General features: G+C 36.8%; 1 protein-coding gene across 2 annotated transcripts in view; it reads left to right on the top strand.

Moving 5' to 3' along the window:
• MARCHF6 (membrane associated ring-CH-type finger 6) overlaps positions 1-20,019 on the top strand; it is a 58,473-nt gene that overhangs the window by 24,303 nt on the left and 14,151 nt on the right. For both annotated transcript variants that reach the window (XM_007440460.3, XM_088131533.1), the window contains exons 6-18: positions 1,136-1,304; positions 5,274-5,466; positions 8,498-8,559; positions 9,241-9,273; positions 9,665-9,716; positions 10,537-10,595; positions 11,943-12,023; positions 13,025-13,093; positions 13,240-13,314; positions 13,777-13,911; positions 16,570-16,689; positions 17,644-17,744; positions 18,657-18,794. In XM_007440460.3, the coding sequence (XP_007440522.1) occupies positions 1,136-1,304; positions 5,274-5,466; positions 8,498-8,559; positions 9,241-9,273; positions 9,665-9,716; positions 10,537-10,595; positions 11,943-12,023; positions 13,025-13,093; positions 13,240-13,314; positions 13,777-13,911; positions 16,570-16,689; positions 17,644-17,744; positions 18,657-18,794 (1,287 nt within the window). The remainder of the gene's footprint in view (positions 1-1,135; positions 1,305-5,273; positions 5,467-8,497; positions 8,560-9,240; positions 9,274-9,664; positions 9,717-10,536; positions 10,596-11,942; positions 12,024-13,024; positions 13,094-13,239; positions 13,315-13,776; positions 13,912-16,569; positions 16,690-17,643; positions 17,745-18,656; positions 18,795-20,019) is intronic.

Genomic DNA, 20,019 nt, shown 5'->3' with positions numbered 1-20,019 from the left:
TTGTATCATTAATAGAAAAGTATATGAATGTAGTATTTCTTTGGTTTGAGGGAAACATATTTGGCTTCTCTGCCTGCAAATACCGCAGAATTCTTCAGGTACATCATTATATAACCCCCACCCATAAAACCCATTTCATTAATACTGAATATTAATCTAATTTTAATTATACTTTAATATATTTTAACTATTAATAAACCAATTAATAAGCCTGTGGCAGAAAATCAGACCACTATTCTAAATTTTAAATAAATTGAGAGCCGGAGTTTAAACATTAAACTGGGATGTTATAATCGCTTCAGTTTAGTGTAAAAATGTAAAAAAGAGGAAATATTTAATAATGCTAGGGTCCAGCAATATGGGGAAAGTGCCTACAGTGATTCCTGGTCTTAATTCCTATTTTACACTGTACGCATGTGCTTTTTCTTCAGACACAGAACCACCAGGAAGTATAAATGTTAATTATGTGTGAAAAAGTAATGATTAAGGAGTCCTTATTTTAATTGATGATGATGGTTGTTGTTATTAATATAAAAGGAGGTGAGCCTCCTCTGCAGTAGCCCCTGCCGTTTGGAACACTGTTCCCCCAGAAGTGAGGTTGGCCCCTTCCCTTTTAGACTTCAGAAAAAAACTGAAGGCCTGGTTTTGTCATCACGCATGGGGTGGGGATGGGAATAGTCAGTTTTGGGGATGGCTGGTTCCCTAGTCTTACCTTTGACCGATATTATCTGATCACAGGCTGAAATAATATCGCCATCGCTTGGATTTTACTATATTTAATAATTGTATTTTATACTGTATTATTTATGTTTTTATTGATTTTAAATTGTTTTGTTGTGAACCGCCCAGAGTCCCTCCTTGTGGGGGAGCTGGGCAGTGATATAAATTTGATATATAAATAAATAAATGAAAATGGAATAAGATTTGGGAGGGAAACTTGCTAATAATGAGTTTTATGCAGTTGCAAACCAATTTGTAAGGAAATGGATAGAATAGATTTAAGCTGAAATAATTACAAGATTCCAAATTGTGATTTTCTCCTTGTGGGTGGCTAATAACAGAGGCAATCAATAGCAGTGATTCCAATGGCAGTTATGTCAACTGTTGTATAATGTTTTGGTTATCTCTTCAACAGAGAGAATTTACTGGCAGACTGTTTGCAAGGTTGTTTTGTTGTGACATGCACGCTCTGTGCGTTTATCAGTCTTGTATGGTTACGTGAACAAATTGTCCATGGAGGTGCACCACAGTGGCTAGAACAGAATCAGCAGCAAGCCATTAACGGGGTTGGACAACAGAATGAGGTAACATGCTGTTTAGTTTACAAGCAGTAATTTTCAGTTTGAATTTTTTTCTGATGCACATGAGCATTTTTTCTCTCTTTTCCCTATCTTTAAACAGCTGGAACTGTTTGTAAAACATGTTGAATCTATTCATATAATCTGTTGTATAAAGCTTTTTTTTTTTCTGGCACAAGCTTTATGACTTGAGCTTAATCCAAAGAACGGCTGTGTTTATAGCTACTTTGAACATTGATGCTTTATTCTTTACTGTTATCAAATGTCACAGAATGGCTATGTTCAACCATAACAGTAAATCATAGTTTAGCATTATGAGAATGAGCTTCAGTAAGCAGTTTTATGAACTACTCGCTTCCGCTGCTGGGAAAAGGACTTCAGACTTGTTTTATTCTGTTTTGAAATAACAGAATTTATGGTAACATCTGAATAAATGTACATTTATTTTAAAACAAATTTAAAATATTTACATACCTCTTGTCATGCAATAATGCACACCACTGTATAGGATTAAAATACAGTGGTACCTCGGTTCACGAACTTAATTCGTTCTGCGACTCTGGTCGCGACCCAAATTGGTCGCGACCTGAATCAAATTTTCCCATAAGGTTCAATGTAAATACAGTTAATCCATTCTGACCCCTCCGAATTTGATCGCCAACCGATTTTAGTTGCGATCCGAATCAAATTTTCCCATAAGGTTCAATGTAATTATGGTTAATCCGTTCTGAACCATATGTGGTTTTTTTTTAAACCACAAAAATATGACACAAAGTACAGTACGAAGAGAGAGAACGGTAACCTTGCTCGATGCGACTTCTGGCGTGGAGGACAGGAAGGTGGGTGGGGAGGCGGTTATTGCTTGGAGGGAGAGTCCCCCTCTCTACAGGAAGCCATGACCACGTGTCACGGGAGGGAAAATGGCCACGGATCCTGTTCGTCACCCGATCCGGTGTTCGTGAATGGAAGCAAAATTTTGCGAATGGAGCTGTTCGTGACCTGAATTGGTTGTGAACAGAAGCGTTCGTGACCCGAGGTACCGCTGTATATTTGGACTATAATGAACTATATAGATTACTAAACATAATGTACTATAAAATTAAATTTGTGAAACAGTAAAAAATTAACAATGGAGCAATGGCCATATTAATTTGTCAGCAATATCATGAATGATCAAATGACAGGGCAATGAAGAATTTTTGTGCAGTTGACATACATTTTGGAGGGAGAAGGATATTCCAGAAAATGGGTGTTGTAGAGGCTACTTCCTGGTTGATACATGTGAAGATCTAAAGGAGGAGCTGGTTGTGTAGTGCCTCTAAGAGCCATGTTACCCAGAACACTCCCAGATGGCATCCATTACTTCCAAAATAAAAGAACATCCAATTTTTTAAAAAACCGGCCCACTTTCCCCAGGATCACTCGATCTTGTGAGATTTCATCAATATTTAAAAATAATTTTAATTTGTTTTGGCACATGCATCATTATACAAGAGCATGCAATGGTATTCAGTCCTTGAAATGTTGGCAGCCATATTAGAAGTTATGATACAACCAGAAAGCCTCTAATATATGAGAAGGTGTTCCTTCAGATTTCCTAGACTTACTTTTTTAGATTAACATCAACATACAGGTAGTCCTCATTTAACAACTGTTTGTTTAATGACAGTTCAAAGTTATGATGGCCTTGGAAAAAGTGCTTTATGACCTGTACTCATACTTATGACCATTGCAAACCATTATGCACCCCCCTGTGGTCACGTGATCTCAATTTGCAACCTGTTTTACGATGGTTAAGCAAATCACCGCAGTAGTTAATCAAATCACATGGTTAAGTGAATTCTGGCAAAAAAATCCATTGGGGAAGTTGGATTCGCTTAACAACCATGTGATTTTTTTCACGACTGTTGTAAAAATGGTCATAAAATTGGGTCTGGTCATGTGGTGACTCACTTAATGACCACACCACTTAACCAATTTTCCAGTCTCTGTTGTGGCTGCTAAGTGAGGACTACCTGTAAAATTGGTAGCTAATGCAGTTTTTTCACTAATAATGTTATGTGGCAGTGACTAGATAAACCATGGAGGAGCCTTGCAGCTACATGGCATACTATCCATAGCTTTCAGATGATTCTATCTGGTCCATTCTACCAGGTGTTAAACACGCATGGTGAACAGAGATTGAGAGCTATATAATCAGCCATATTGTTTCAAACATCTTGTCCACATCCTTAGCCTACAACCCCCGATCCCTCAAAATTGGAACATACTGTTAATTGGATGTCCCACTTGAATCTGAAATTTGGCATCCAAGTTGTTTCACTCATGAAACTTATCACAGCAGGCTCAGGCATTTCCTGGATAGATGTTAATGGTCTAGGCACCCAAAATAGTTTTACTATATGAGTACTTGATGATGCAGTGGAGGAAGCAAAATATTCTGCCCTACTGGTCTAACACATAATCAAATGCTCTCATACATGGTCAGTTTCCTTAATGGTGACTTCTCAACCATATATTCTCCAGCCATTGCTCAGCGTGTTTTATCACCTGCTGTTTTGCTGCATATTACAATGCCTTATGGTCTCTGTTAGCTTAGAAAGGGCACTTAGGAGAGAATGTGTCAATGGCTTGTCTAATTTCACAGTTCTGCAGCACAACCAAGGCCTCAACAGGATCACCTATAATAGCTATGGAAAATCTCCCAGTCCGTCTCAGAAATGCATTGGTTTCCATAAATCTTTCCATAAATAATGGGTAAACTATTCTAAGTGATCCCTTACTTCTGCAGGGGGAGAATGTTGCTGTAAATTCTCCCCCAGCAGAGAATTTATAAAATCCATCATTATCATGGCACCTTCCCTTTCCCATCCCTTCAGCCCCTGTTGATACTAAGTAGAGTACCAGGGCGGGAAGAACTAGGTAAGATCATTCCTTCTCAGTTCCCCAAATTAAGTCTTAGTGAGCCCAAGTTGCCAGAGTTGATGGGAGGGCTAGAAAACTGCCAGCCTGCAATTAGCTCTTTCTCAAATTACCCATTTTCCCATGAAAGTCATATCTCTGTCGGCCTATGATTTCTGCTGTAGAACTCTCTCTATACTTCTCTGATCTACCAAGATACATGATGATTCCCAAGAACAATGCTGTGCCTGTTATAACAAAACTTTATTAGAATCATAGATGCGAATTCAAATTAAACTAATACATGTTAAATAGGTATAAAATTAATATATATTTTTATACAATTTATCATTGTCAATATCAGGGGTAAGTCCTTATCCAGTAGAACTAGCGTTCATACAGCACACTCATATTGCTAAAAAATAAAAATTTGCAACTAGGTAGCAAACTTTAGAATTTTTAACTGCTAAAAAAATTATATAACTTTAATCTGTCTGGCCAGGCATTTTTTAAAATAAAGACTAAAGTTGCCAGAATGCAAACCTAAATAAAATTCATATCATAAGAAGACATGGTCTAAGGGCTCAGTTTCCCCTGATGCATATGGACATATTGAACTTATCTCCAGAACTGCTAAGGGGAAAGATTGAAACAGGCTCTAGAGAAGGCCCACTATAATTTAGAATAAGGGAGAGAATATAAATATATTTCTGGAAAGAGCTCTGAATTCCTGTAGTTGTTACAAGGTAGATATTACTAAGTCAAAAATACTGGATTATTTTTTTCTTCATTTTTAATAGTTTACCAGTCAGCCATAGACACATCCTAGTTATATCTATAACTCTGTATCTAGTTTCTCACTCTAGTTATATCCATCGTTTCATTCTCTCTTCTTACCTAGAGAAACACGTATATAGCAGTCCCGTTCCTAAAGTACTTAGTTCTCAGCTTTTACTTAAGGACTTGTTAATCCTGGCTATAGGAACAATACCATGCTAAAAAGAGTGTTTTAGATTTGCTTTTTAAGTTATTCGAACAGTTTCACTGAAATTTTGTTGATTTTTCTGCATTCAGGCTCAGGGTGTAGGAAATGCTGGTGCTGAAAATGCTGTACTTGATCAGCCTGTGGACCAGCCTGCTGAAAATGTAGTTGTAGGTGAAAATCCAGAAATTCTAGAAGAACAGCCAGATGATGAAGAAGAAGACAATGAAGATGAAGAAGATGTTGTAGTTGAAGATGCAGCAGATGCAAACAATGGAGGACAAGGTATACTGATTGCTTTTTAATAACTATACCTGTGCTATTTTCTAGGATATATTTTGACCCATTTTATTTCAAAGGTTACTTTCTAGAAAAAGAATTCAATTTACTCTGGTTTCTCTTCAAATGATATAATATTAGTAAATACTTAATTATACTTTAAAAGCTTCAAGTAGCCCTGGATTTTTTTGTATTTTTGCATTTTTGATAGCCTCTTAGGTAACCTGGAGTCAAGTCATATAAGACTTGCTAGGTCAAAAATAGCACTTTTAAATTGGACTTGAAAGCTGTTGATAACCAATGCAGCTACTGAAGAATTGGTGTAATACTTACAGAGTGGCTGTCACCCAGTAGCAGCTTGGCAACCTTATGTACCGACTATAGCTTCTGAATTTATAGTCCTTTGTAGACCATAATGCAATAATTTACACAAGCGATTATGACAGTATGAGTCATTGTTGACAGAGCATCCTGGTCCAATTTTAGCTGGGCAAAGCTTCCAACCAGGGTTTCCACTTCCTTTAGTGGGAGCACAGATCACTTCCTTTATTACTAGAGCATCTCTGTCCAGAGCTAACACTGGAATGTTCACAGACCAGAATTTTTCTGGATAAACAGTAACTGTCTTTCTGAGATTAAATCTTAAATTTGTTTCTACCCATGCAGAACCTCACATCTTCCAGACACCAAATTCTTGCCTGGGCTGTGGTAGAATCCATCTGCTCAGTTGCTCCTCATTTATAACCACTGAGTGGAACCACCACCAGACTGACTCTGAGCCCTTGTAGGTGGTCCAGTAGTGTATCATGTCAGTGATACTGAAGGATGTGGAATAATCTAATAGGAATAAGAGGGGGACACTCCCATCCTCTAGGTCCCAACATGGGTCACAAGAGGGATCAGTGCTGCTTCTGTTCCATACTCAGGCTTGAATCCAGTCTGAAAAGGATCCAGATAATCCACATCATCAACAGTCCTCTGCAGCTGAAACAGTACAACATTCTCAACAGCTTTCTCCTAAAAGGGATGGTTGGAAATAGGATGATAATTCTCCAACAGGGCTGGAAAGGGATAACTTCTTCAAGAGAGAGTGCTTTTTCAAGGCAGGTGACATTATACCCTCTGCCCAAGAAGAGAGAGCCCAGCCTCTTGGTTCTAGTCACTCACACACCCCTTTCCTGCCTAGAGGAGCTAGGAGGGGTATGGGCCCAGATCACACATACAGTGGGGCAAAAAAGTATTTAGTCAGCCACCAATTGTGCAAGTTCTCCCACTTAAAAAGATGAGAGAGGCCTGTAATTTTCATCATAGGTATACCTCAACTATGAGAGACAAAATAGGGAAAGAAATCCAGAAAATCACATTGTCTGATTTTTAAAGAATTTATTTGCAAATCATGGTGGAAAATAAGTATTTGGTCAATATCCAAAGTTCATCTCAATACTTTGTTATATATCCTTTGTTGCCAATGACAGAAGTCAAACGTTTTCTGTAAGTCTTCACAAGGTTTTCACGCACTGTTGCTGGTATTTTGGCCCATTTCTCCATGCAGATCTCCTCTAGAGCAGTGGTGTTTTGGGGCTGTCGCTGGGCAACACGGACTTTCAACTCCCTCCAAAGGTTTTCCATGGGGTTGAGATCTGGAGACTGTCTAGGCCACTCCAGGACCTTGAAATGCTTCTTAGGAAGCCACTCCTTCGTTGCCCGGGCGGTGTGTTTGGGATCATTGTCATGCTGAAAGACCCAGCCACGTTTCATCTTCAATGCCCTTGCTGATGGAAGGAGGCGTTCACTCAAAATCTCACGATACATGGCCCCATTCATTCTTTCCTTTACACGGATCAGTCGTCCTGGTCCCTTTGCAGAAAAACAGCCCCAAAGCATGATGTTTCCACCCCCATGCTTCACAGTAGGTATGGTGTTCTTTGGATGCAACTCAGCATTCTCTCTCCTCCAAACACGACGAGTTGAGTTTAGACCAAAACGTTCTACTTTGGTTTCATCTGACCATATGACATTCTCCCAATCCTCTTCTGGATCATCCAAATGCTCTCTAGCAAACTTCAGAGGGGCCTGGACATGTACTGGCTTAAGCAGGGGGACACATCTGGCACTGCAGGATTTGAGTCCCTGGCGGCGTAGTGTGTTACTGATGGTAGCCTTTGTTACTTTGGTCCCAGCTCTCTGCAGGTCATTCACTAGGTCCCCCTGTGTGGTTCTGGATTTTTGCTCACCGTTCTTGTGATCATTTTGGCCCCACGGGGTGAGATCTTGCGTGGAGCCCCAGATCGAGGGAGATTATCAGTGGTCTTGTATGTCTTCCATTTTCTAATTATTGCTCCCACAGTTGATTTCTTCACACCAAGCTGCTTGCCTATTGCAGATTCAGTCTTCCCAGCCTGGTGCAATCTACAATTTTGTTTCTGGTGTCCTTCGACAGCTCTTTGGTCTTGGCCATAGTGGAGTTTGGAGTGTGACTGTCTGAGGTTGTGGACAGGGGTCTTTTACACTGATAACAAGGTCAAACAGGTGCCATTACTATAGGTAACGAGTGGAGGACAGAGGAGCCTCTTAAAGAAATAGTTACAGGTCTGTGAGAGCCAGACATCTTGCTTGTTTGTAGGTGACCAAATACTTATTTTCCACCATGATTTGCAAATAAATTCTTTAAAAATCAGACAATGTGATTTTCTGGATTTTTTTTCTCATTTTGTCTCTAATAGTTGAGGTATACCTATGATGAAAATTACAGGCCTCTCTCATCTTTTTTAAGTGGGAGAACTTGCACAATTGGTGGCTGACTAAATACTTTTTTGCCCCACTGTACAGTAGTAGTGTTCATAGATTGTCATAGACAATCCTTTCCAGTTCCTCTGTTTCCACAAGCTCAAACATATCCTGGATAACATCACAAGATGTTACCCAATCATCACACTAGAACTCTGCAAGCCTGGAGCAAATATGAACAGTGTTCTTGAAAAATCTAGTAAATATATCAAAATTCTTTCTTCTAACAATCTTCTAATACTCTATGTAGATGACATGAACTGGAATGCTTTGGAGTGGGATCGAGCAGCAGAAGAGCTTACATGGGAGAGAGTGAGTATGGCCTATACACTTCAGAAATACTTTTTTTCCCATAATCATGAAACAGCCCGAATAGTTTAATCTGCTTGGAACGGAGGATGGTTTTCTGTACTGCAACCTTTCTCTCAGCTTCATCTTCCAATTTATATTGGCCAAACCATATATTACAATAGATACAAAACACCCCTTTTAATAATAATAATAAAAAAGCAGTTTCAGGAAGAGAGTGAATACTATTAGTAAAAAAGGGCATATTTAAAAGGGAAAATATACTTTGTAAAAAGACTGGGAGCAATTTAGTGTATGAAGATAGTAAAAGATAACTATAAAGTATCCTCTTTCCTTTTGCTGTTTCTCTAATTCTAGTTCCTTCTTGAAGCTGCTTTTCCATTTAAAAATGGCAAAAGAATAGGAGATACTTTGTAAAATATTGGGTTCACATATTGTGTTAAATCATAGTGTTTGATTTCCATTAGCATAATATGTGAACTCAGCCATTTTGATTTATAACCCATAATTAATGGTTGAGTACGGTGTGTGAGCCCAGCTGGTGTGTCACTTTTAACTTTAATTTTTCACCTTTCTGACAAGTTGAAAACAGGTTGGGAAATAGCAGTTCCTTAAAACTTAGCAGCCTCTCGAAAATTATAGGCTAAGCTAGCTAATAAGTTCAAAATTATATCTTATTTATAGATGCTTGGGCTTGATGGATCTCTAGTTTTTTTGGTAAGTGTATTATTGTTGTTGTTGTTGTTGTTAAATATGGCTCATGTTATCACTGTCCTTCTGATCTAGCAAGTAGAATCCAGATACGTTAAATTTTTGAATACAGTGTCAGCTAAATATACCACATATTTTTTAGGAATGCCAAGCTATGCCAAGCTTTTTTAAAAAATGTTCCTTAATAGTCTGTTTGAGTGACAACTTAAATATGTATTAACCTTTCTCATGTTGTGAATGTACAACCTCCAGATAGAAATTTTGAGAAAAGCCAACATTGCATTGCAGAAAAATTAGGGAAGAAATTAGAGGCAGAGTGATGAGAACAGAATATAAGAAAACATTGCTTGGATGTTAGTTTTATATGGTTACTTTTGATTTTTTCCCACCTCTTCAGGAACATGTGTTTTGGGTGGTATCATTGAACACACTATTCATACTTGTCTTTGGTAAGTGACTGCATTTTCAATCACTTCAGAATAATTGCTGTGCATAGGGATGCAAATTATGATAGAGCTGAATGAATTTTAACTATCAATTATGTGATTTTGTTAGGAAAAAAATAGCTATTTTCATGTTCCTCAAAGAATATCCATTCCATAGCGGCCCTACATGCATTTTAATGGCTACATAACCATAATTCTACACATTACATGCAGCATCAAAAGGTTTTGAATTTTTACGCATGACTGTACTCCTACTGGTATTTGTTGTATCTGATTTTTATGCTAATACATGCCAATATAATCCTTGCAGACTGAAAGTGTAGAAAACATTTTGCTGTGAAAACTAATCATTTTGAGGCCTCTTTTTACAACATCTACAGTAAGGTCCAGATAGTATTAATCAAACGTTGCTTTATTGAATAATTGCATTTTCACACAAACATAATTGGTCCACAGAGAAACCTTGGGCTTGTGGCTCTTGTCTTGTCTAGAAGAGGATGGTACCTTTCATTCCTGCTTTTAAGTCATCAAGTTTCTGAATTGAGAACTATGGTTAATTGTAATTATGATCAGCTTAATTCTGAATTTGGCTTGTTTTGAACTAGCTATAGCTAATTATGACCACAACGAAACAAGACACAGGCTGAAAACGTTTTTGAGTTTTTCATTTGCAGTAAATCATTATTTGGCATAACTTGGACCATGTTTATGTAGCAAATTTATAAACCCAAAGTTATTTACATCTGTTTATTAGCAGTTGGTTAGTTTTAAGGTATATATTTATCAAAAAGAGCCATCTATCACCAATTTCTTTCTCTCCTAGCATTTTGTCCCTATCACATTGGCCACTTCTCTATAGTTGGGCTGGGCTTTGAAGAATATGTAAGTGATTCTTTTAATCCCACAGAAGTTTTACTTGTGGACTGAAACATCCTTCTTTCCTCCTGGTTCCCCTTGTTTCCTGTTGAGTAAAGGAAGTGTGATATTTATCCAGTGCACTGGACTTTTATAAGAAACCCAAGCAGAACCTCCACCAAGAACATAGGGAAGGAATGTTATGTGGGATTTCTTTAGTTTTCCTTTCTGCAAAAACCATAATGTAGGTGAGAGGGCACCCAATTTTTCTCATAATAGATATTTTTCAGACAGAATCAGCAGTTGTGCTGTTTCCATATCTAGCAGAAGTATATAGGACAAGGAAAGAAATGATTTCTTCTTGAAAAGCAAATAATCCCCTTTCATCCGCATTATCTGGACATGCCAGGAAATTTGGAAAAGGGAATGCTTAGTGGTAGCCACAAACTTCAGGTAGTCCTTACTTAACAACCACAATAGGGGTTGTAAAATTGGTCATTAAGCAGGGTGGTCATTAAGCGAATCACCATGTGACTGGACCCAGTTTTACGACCATTTTTATGATAGTCATTAAGTGACTCATATGGTCATTAAATGAATCCAGCTTCTCCAATGGATATTTTTTGCTTGAATTCACTTAATGACCACACATTCACTTAACAACTGCAGTGATTTGCTTAACAACCATTGTTAAAAAGGGTGCAAATCACTATCATGACGAGAGGTGGTGCGATGGTTTGTGATGTAAGTGTGAGTACAGGTTGTAAAGCACTTTTTCCGAGGCTGTCATAACTTTGAACCATTGTTAAATGAATGGTCGTTAAGCGAGGACTACCTGTATGGTGTAGCCAGTGGAGGGACATTTCTACCTGATAAGAATCTCTTTTCACTGAACTACTTCTGGTGGTAATATGATTATCATTATTGCTTGTGAATGAAGTGAATATTGATTGGGATTGTGAATCCAGTTTACCCTCTGCCATGGAAGTTCAGTGAATGTCTTTGAGCCAGTCACTCTGTTTCAGCCCAACCCACCATACAGGGTTGTTATGGAGGAAACAGAGGAAGGGAGCACTATGTGTGCCACCTTGAGTTTCCCTTCAAAAAAGGTAGGATATAAATCAAATATCTGTTTATAAATGTTTGTTTAACCCTTCATAATTAAGCAGTTGTGTAGTGTTCAGTCAGCTAAAATGATAAATATCAGCATTATTAGTGTTAAAATTTATTCTAGCTATTTAGGAATGAAGTACAGATGTAACAGAAAATCTAGTACTTGGTTTATACTGTACTACAGTGTATGCAGTGTTTTATAAGTCATCTTACACAAGTGGTCTATTTCATGTATACATGCTGTGTGTTTGTGGTTTTTAGGTTCAAGCTTCTCACTTTGAAGGCCTAATCACAACCATTGTTGGCTATGTGCTGCTGGCAGTCTCATTAATTGTTTGTCATGTATCCTTTCTAAATACTTACTTGCATAAATACTCAATATTTGATCATTGGTTGGTCACTCTAAATACTAAGACTTAGCAGGTTTTTAAAAATCTCTTTTGAGGTAAATGTATGGTAGAAAAGACAAATTAATTGTATTCCATTCAATGTTCTTAGGTCATTAGCACCAAGCTCCCTCTACCTTTCCCAATTTGTCTTGACCGCAGACATCAGTATTATGCCAGTGTTAATGCATTATTAAGCTTACTGGGTTTTCTCTAGGAAAAAAAACCTTTCCATCAGCTACCTCCTGGTTTGAGACACTGGTTAGGAAGACTCCTGTTGGCTTTAACCATGGGCAATGTTAATGTTAGCAAAGTCCATGGTAGGAGAAAATTTGCTGCAGGGGAAGTGTGCATTTTTATTGGCTCACTTTTGAACTCTTTAAGTGTAGTGAAGATATATCCACTAATAAGTTTGCACTGGTCATATTCATTTATAGAATATCAGCATTTGGTAAATTGTGTTTATATCTCTCCACGAATAATTAAAAATTAGCATCCTAGTAAGAAGAACAATACTTCTAATACTATATTCTTTAAATATTTAACAGAACTTTCTTTCAGATAAACAATTTATTCAATTAAACTCTGAGTCAATATTCATACATTTATTTAACACATCAATTTCTAGGCATCAGATTGGAATGTATTCTGTTCTATTTTAAACCTTGGAGTTTTTTCTCCTCACTTGTCCCTTCAGCTCAAGGGTTGCCTTCTTGGGGTTCTGGTTGGAGATATCCTACATTCTGCAATTTTGGACAAGGTTCGGGTCAGGAATTATGATAAGAGTCGTAGTCTATAGTGTTCAAAGTATGGCAGATTGCCTACTTCTCCTGGAACCCTATTTGTATGGGGTTCAGAAGGTCACGTTGACCAAAATGATTTGCTGTGGAGTTAACACTCATCCGTAAAGCAGCGTTACACTATGAATATTTATATTTCCTTGACCATATTACATAGGGCTTGGCAGCGCTTGTAAAATTTCAGAGATCGCGTCGCTTGCTTGGCGTATGCTATATAGTTGTCAAGGTAAGCCAGTCTTAAAGATCAGATATTTACTAAAAATAAATCTGTAGGCAGAAAGGCGGGCATGATTTATAAACATAAATAATAATTTAGTCAATATTCAGTACTTGTGTATATGCAAACAACCATCTGACTTTTTTCTTTTGCAGGTATCATTATTAGTGGTGGTAGAAATAGGTGTTTTTCCTCTTATCTGTGGCTGGTGGCTGGACATTTGTTCACTGGTAAGACTAGTATTTTTGGGGAAAACACTGTTTTAGTTTGTTCTGTAGTGACAATCTTGCTTGAGAGAGGTTATATTTGTAAATTGGAAATGAGAATGAATCTCTGCTTATAGGATGTTATAATTATTAATAGAATAAGGCATTTAAGGCCATATACCAGTATATTAGTTACTTAGTTTTTAGATTTTGCCTAGCAGTTAAATACTGAAGATCATTTATTAGTATACTTGTACAAAAAGCAATTTATTTTTAAACACACAATGTTGTACTGAAATTTTGTATGAATACTAATTGATAGGCCACCCAGTGTCATAATGGAGATTCTGTAGATGTTTTCTTATTATGAAAACATGTGAAAGGATTGTGTTTTTTGTCATTTTAAATGCTCTGAGTCACTATGAAAGATGGTGCAGTTTTTCCAGATTGAAAGGCAGAAAAATATCATTGCTATCTTTTTCATAGGAAATGTTTGATGCTACTTTGAAGGATAGAGAGTTGAGCTTTCAGTCTGCCCCTGGCACTACAATGTTCCTACACTGGCTAGTGGGAATGGTATATGTCTTTTATTTTGCATCCTTCATTCTCCTCCTGAGAGAAGTAAGTATTGGAAATACATTGAAAAACTGGATGTTAAATGATAACTGTTTTCCTCATTTGTATCTTTGCAAAAAATCAATTGGAAGTTCAAATTAATCCAATCCAAAAATTATTTTATAGAGGATAGCTGCATTATTTCAGGAACAAATAATTAGAATAAGGCTTTCATGCCACAATATATTGGGATCAGGAATAATCAGGCTAAATACTGTGCAGATTTAATTATGTAAACCATTAGTGTTACATTCAACTGAAAATGTTTCCAGGCCAGCTTATGTAAGATGAATAAAGCAAGAAAATCCTTGCCTGTAGTTTGATGCTCTGAAAAGAAAGGGCAGAAAGAAAAGGGGAGGAGAAAGGAGAAAAAAACAAGGAAGCTCAGACACAAAATAGCAAGTTGGAATGGAAGCTGTTCATAGAGGTCTAACTAAGCAGGATTAGTAGTTCAACAGAGCTAGCAGATTCTGTATATGTACCGGATTTATATTTATTCAAATTTCAAGTTATATTTCTTAAATATGTAAGACATAAGCCATCATGTAAAGCTTTAGAGCTAGATGCAGTAGTGGTTGTATTAGTATTTCATATGGACATATATTTAAGTAGGCTACATTAGACATTAATAAAAATCACAACACAGTATTAAACACACATAACACCTGTGTGTATAAAATTTTACAAATATCATTTTACCCAGGCACTACCATAATTTAAACTGGAATTGGGTACTGCAGCTGAAAAGAATGGTTCTTCCAACTTCATAATTACTCTAAAAAAAAGAATCAAGGTCCTTTTTAAATATCAGAAGATCAGACTCAGAATGGTGTTCAAGTTTGGGAGATAGTCAAGTTAATCTTAGTTGAGTTAATACATCATATTAAATTAGGGGATTCGCGTTATAATCAGTTGCCCATAATTTTAAAGCTGCCATGGGAAAAGAAGCCACCTGTATCAAAATCTGCGATACATGATATGAGAGAAGAATACCACTTTGTCATCCATGAGGTTCATTTCCCAGCAGATAAATGTAAATGACAGTGAAGCAAATAATGAGGCAAATCTTCAGTCTGGGACTGGCAAGATATTCAGAAGCTTTGTGTCAAACATTTGATAGATATCCCATTAGTTACTGCTGTTGGCATAGCTTAGAATCTTAAGTCTATGAGAGTCTGCTTGACTTTATGTAAATTTATATTTACCAGGTAACCAGCTCTTGGGTGGTTAGTTTTTAATGTAGAGTGCCACTAGTACTGATTAAGGTGTCTGCCATCATCTTTTTTACCATCATATTGTTGATGAAACACTAGAACCTTTGGAATAGCTTGCTTGCTTTCATTGTCAGCTCTGCACTATGTTAATTGCATAAATACTGCACAGTGAATATGATCAGTTTCTAAGTATAAAATTTTGCTCAGATGTCTACTCCATTGTTGTAAGACTCCAAATTAAAGACCACCTCCAAATTGTCAAAATTCCTGCTAGGCTTTGTTGTATTGATTTTTTAATACTTTTGCCCAATCAACAAAATACAATAAACCTCACAACTGCAGTATGATTGTTAAAATAAATACAGTTAGCATAACATAGTGTGATTACATCAACAACAACTGGGCTTTCGTCTTAATAGCAGTATGAAAAAGAAAAAAAACACCACCCAGAGTCTCTTTGTGTGAGATGGGCAGCTATATAAATATGATATATATATAACTATGAAAAAGCTTTGCAATTGACTAACCTTCGGAATGATATTCCCACTGTACATACTCCCTTTCTCTTTTCTATTGTCTTTTTTAGTTTTTGTCTTAAATCCATGTATTGCTTCACTGGGAATGAATTCTTTTCTCCCTTGGCTTCCAGACCATGCACACACATGGGGCTGAGGTTTAAGTAGTTTACTTTGCATTACAAGGAAATTACAGGCAGTGGCGCACAAAGCAGGCACATGTGCAGCTGCATGCACACTCCAGCAAAGTTTATGGACATGCAAGAGCTTGACTGTGAAAATGTCTAGAGCCAGAGCAGCCAACAAGTAGCATGGTCAGATCAAGATCCAAGCTTTAGTGTTCATGGGAAGGTTATCAGCTGGTCCAGAGTCAGAGAAACAGAGGTTCAGGATATACAGGTTACAAGGCATGAGTACTAAACAGAATCTAGATTGGACTGATCATTCTCATTGGAGAGCTGCTGGCTAGTAGTCACCCTACTATGGGGCAGCCATCAAGTGAGAACCTATTCAGGGTGGTGCCACTCTTGCCTTGCTGTGAAGAGGTATACCAAGCAACTCTCTTCAACTTTCTAAGGTTTGCGATGCATTCAGGGACGGTATGGCTACTCAGGATTAGGATCCACATCATCTGACACAGCTGTTCCAGATATTTCCTGGTGGAGGCAGCTTCAGCTGTCTGAGTGATTCCCAACTCCTGAGGCTGACATTCAACCAGAGTGTCTGAAGCAGGTCCTTCAGCATCAGAATCATCTGGCACCCCTTCCCTAAACATTTGCTTAGCAGCAAAACTGGCTTTCTTGTTTGCAACAGATTGAGTGGGTTGGTATAGATTGTACTGAAAATTGATATGGAGCATTACAGGTTTCTAAAATAAATGTTAAATTATTAGAAAAATAATTTCAAAATACTTAAGGGTTAATTTTTCTTTTCAGGTACTGAGACCTGGAGTCCTCTGGTTTCTGAGGAATTTAAATGATCCAGACTTTAATCCAGTTCAAGAAATGATTCACTTGCCTATTTATAGACATCTCAGGAGGTTTATTTTGTCAGTGGTAAAGTTACATTTCCAGTTTTCCTGTAGCGTTAATCTTATTGCAACAAATAATCTTACACTCACATTCTGTTTATAATTAAATATGTTTTTTCCCCCAAACTCAGCATATCAACTAACAAACTATAACCACTTTCAGCTTTTAAGTATAATGGACATTAATGATACCTTAACTTTTGTCATGTTGAATCTGTAGGAAATTTAATAAATAAATGATATATAAATATGTCTTTATTACAGGTCTTTTTGTAATATTTTAAGGAAAAGTGGTAATCTGTCCTAAATCACCAGCAGTCTGTTTCATTTTCATGTCTTGCGCTAATAGAACTTGACAAAAGCTGTCATAGATGATTTCAGTTTTTCCTACATAACCCACAACTGTAGGTTATTTAACAATGTATGCACTACATTGACTTCTTATTTTTATGTTTTAGATAAGTGTCACACATGAGCAATAACTTTTTTAATCAAGGAAAGTCAAGAATATGCTTTCAGTGTCAAAATAGTTACAGTTGAACTCTTTTACTGGTTCATAAATGTGGTTGCGTGTGTGAGTAGACCACTTATAAATAACCAAATTTATACCTGAATTTTGATAGTTCTTTAAATTATTAGAGAAAATTAGCTGTGTATTTGCATTCTTCCTCTTTTATTTGATTTCTGTCCAATGCTAAACATTGTTTGCAAAGGAAAGTATGACTAATATTTGTCCTTCTAAGAAGAATAAAAAATAATTTGGCATAGGGTTTTGATTCTGTCAAAATCTGTCAACCATTTTTTTCTGATTTTGAAGTCAGGGCAAACTATGATTAGCTATAAAAGAATAGAAGCTAATAAAGGGGGATGAAGTTTGTGATCCTCAAAAATGTAATATGAATTATGCCCATTTTTGAATTTGCTTTAAATTAAAGCTAAATACAGAAAGGTTATTACAGAATCTTTTTTGTTGTTGCAGATTGTCTTTGGGTCAATTGTCTTGCTCATGCTTTGGCTTCCTATACGAATTATTAAATACCTGCTGCCTCACTTTCTTCCATATAATGTAATGCTCTACAGGTAAGATGAACCACTTCATTCCATAGCTGGCTAACTCTTTGGCTATAAAAATTGTATATGTTTATTTGAAATGAACTGCTGTATAATTGTGAACTACTACAGTGTACCAACTAAAGCGTTGACCTAGTTTGGATGTGATGTTAAACTTGGGTTTAGCAATATATGAATGAATTTCAGAGTCATATGTTCCCCCTTTCATATCTCTTCCACAACAAAACTGGGCTTTAGGCAAGTCTTCAAATCATGATTTCTGATCTTGACTTTCCCACTAAAGCATATATAAGGTTAAAATGTGACTAACTGAAACCAAAATGAAACGAAGGAAAACAGAAAAACCCAAGGCCAGTGCATACCACTGAACCGTATCTTTAACATTTGAACCAAAAGTTATTTTTAAAGATCAAGTTTTCTTCATGTTTCACATACAGTTAGTCCCCAGTTTAAGAATGAGTTCCATTCCCAAGGTCTGTCCTTAAGCTGAATTTGTATGTAAGCCAGAACAGTATTATTGTATAATACTGTATAAGTAGTATTGTGTAATAAACTTGAACCATTGTGTATTTAACTTGAATCATTGTGAATTTAACTAACATTTTGCTACAGTAGGCTCCATTCTTAACTATGGGTTGTACTTAAACTGAGCATTCCTAAACCCAGGGACTACCTGTATATGAGCTGAATTTATTATTTGGGGGATTTCTTTACACTATATATCCTAATTTGGGCCATGCTAATCATGGTGGGAGACGTGCAACACTTAACAATTTAATTTAGCCTCAGAAGGAATGCCCACAATTAACAAAGTCTAAGAAAAAATCCAACTAATGATATAGTTGCATTGGTATAGTTAGACTTGCATCAGAAAGACAGTGAGTTTGTTTAAAATATGTCAGCTTCTTTTTATTCCCACAGTGATGCTCCTGTAAGTGAACTTTCCTTAGAATTACTTTTGCTTCAAGTGGTTCTGCCAGCTTTGCTTGAACAAGGGCACACAAGACAATGGCTGAAGGGGCTTGTACGAGCATGGACTGTTACTGCTGGCTACTTACTGTAAGTGTGAAAGAGTCCAGTCCCATCAAATGATTGAGCTAAACTTTCTATTACTTAAATAATTGAAACTGGGTGTCCAATGTTTGTCTGCTTTATCTTTTTACAGTTGAACTAAAAAGAGTATACATATTAGGGCTTAGCATGTGTTGAAATGAAGCAGTTAGAAATGGCCATGCAGGTTTTTTTCATTATATTAATTCATTTATTTTAAGGTTATACAAGAGATAAATTGTTTTATTCCTTTAAAATACACACACTATATGTATTTCTTTGGGGGGGGTTTTCTATTGTAATTTTATACCTTTAACCTATGAAGTTGTGATTTATCTAGTCCAATATATTTTAGTTGTTTTCCACATAATCTCCTCTTCTCACAATTCTTGATATATTTTTAGGCTTTCCTCCAATTTCCTTTCTTATGTGATACGTTATACTTTGAGGTAGCTTTGTGGGGAGGATAGCAGTATTCTGAGCCTTTCAGCTAGTCTCTCTAAATTTTTGAGTGTTGGACATTAGAGGATGGTCCAGCAAAGGTTAAGCAATTTTCATTTATTTTCACTTAATGAAAGCAATATTTTGTTCAATTTAAATGGAGTATATCTGTGCATATATTCTTCAACTATTGTTGAAAAGAATCTGAGTACTAATAGCTATAATCATGTATTATTCTGGGTGATGCTGCAGTTGCAGACATAGGCATCTTTTATTTTGATCTTAAATAGTAAATATGAAGTTGCACCAATTCATGTGTTTATATCTTTGATAATGTTTTTGCTTGGGAGTCAGTCTGGTGTAGTGGTTAAGGTATCCGGCTAAAAACTGGGAAACCATGAGTTCTAGTCCCTGCCTTAGGCATGAAGCCAGCTGGGTGACTTTGGGCCAGTCACCCTTTCTCAGCCCTAGGAAGCAGGCTATGGCAAACTGCTTCTGAAATCTTGCCAAAAAAACTGCAGGGGCTTTTCCAGGCAGTCACCAAGAGTCAAAAACTGGCTCGAAGGCACAAAAAAAAAGGGGGGGGGTTGCTTTCTCTGGTACTACCTATGATTAGTTTGCTTATTTTGTTTTGTTTTACTGTGTTTTTAAACATTCCAGTTAGTTAAGATGAGACCTTTGGTGCCAGAATCATATAATCATGTTTGAAACTGCTGTGAAAGTAAAATAGATTATTTGTATTTTATTGCTTACTGCCATTCTTATTCTCTTCATGCCAATATGTTCATTAAAT

Source organism: Python bivittatus, unplaced genomic scaffold (assembly GCF_059951505.1).
Source record: "Python bivittatus isolate LINGU-HERP-01145 unplaced genomic scaffold, Pbiv_v1 ctg000960_np1212, whole genome shotgun sequence".
Taxonomy (NCBI): Eukaryota; Metazoa; Chordata; class Lepidosauria; order Squamata; family Pythonidae; genus Python; species Python bivittatus.
Note: the sequence above shows the minus strand (reverse complement) of the source record. Positions and strands in the feature narration are given on the sequence as shown.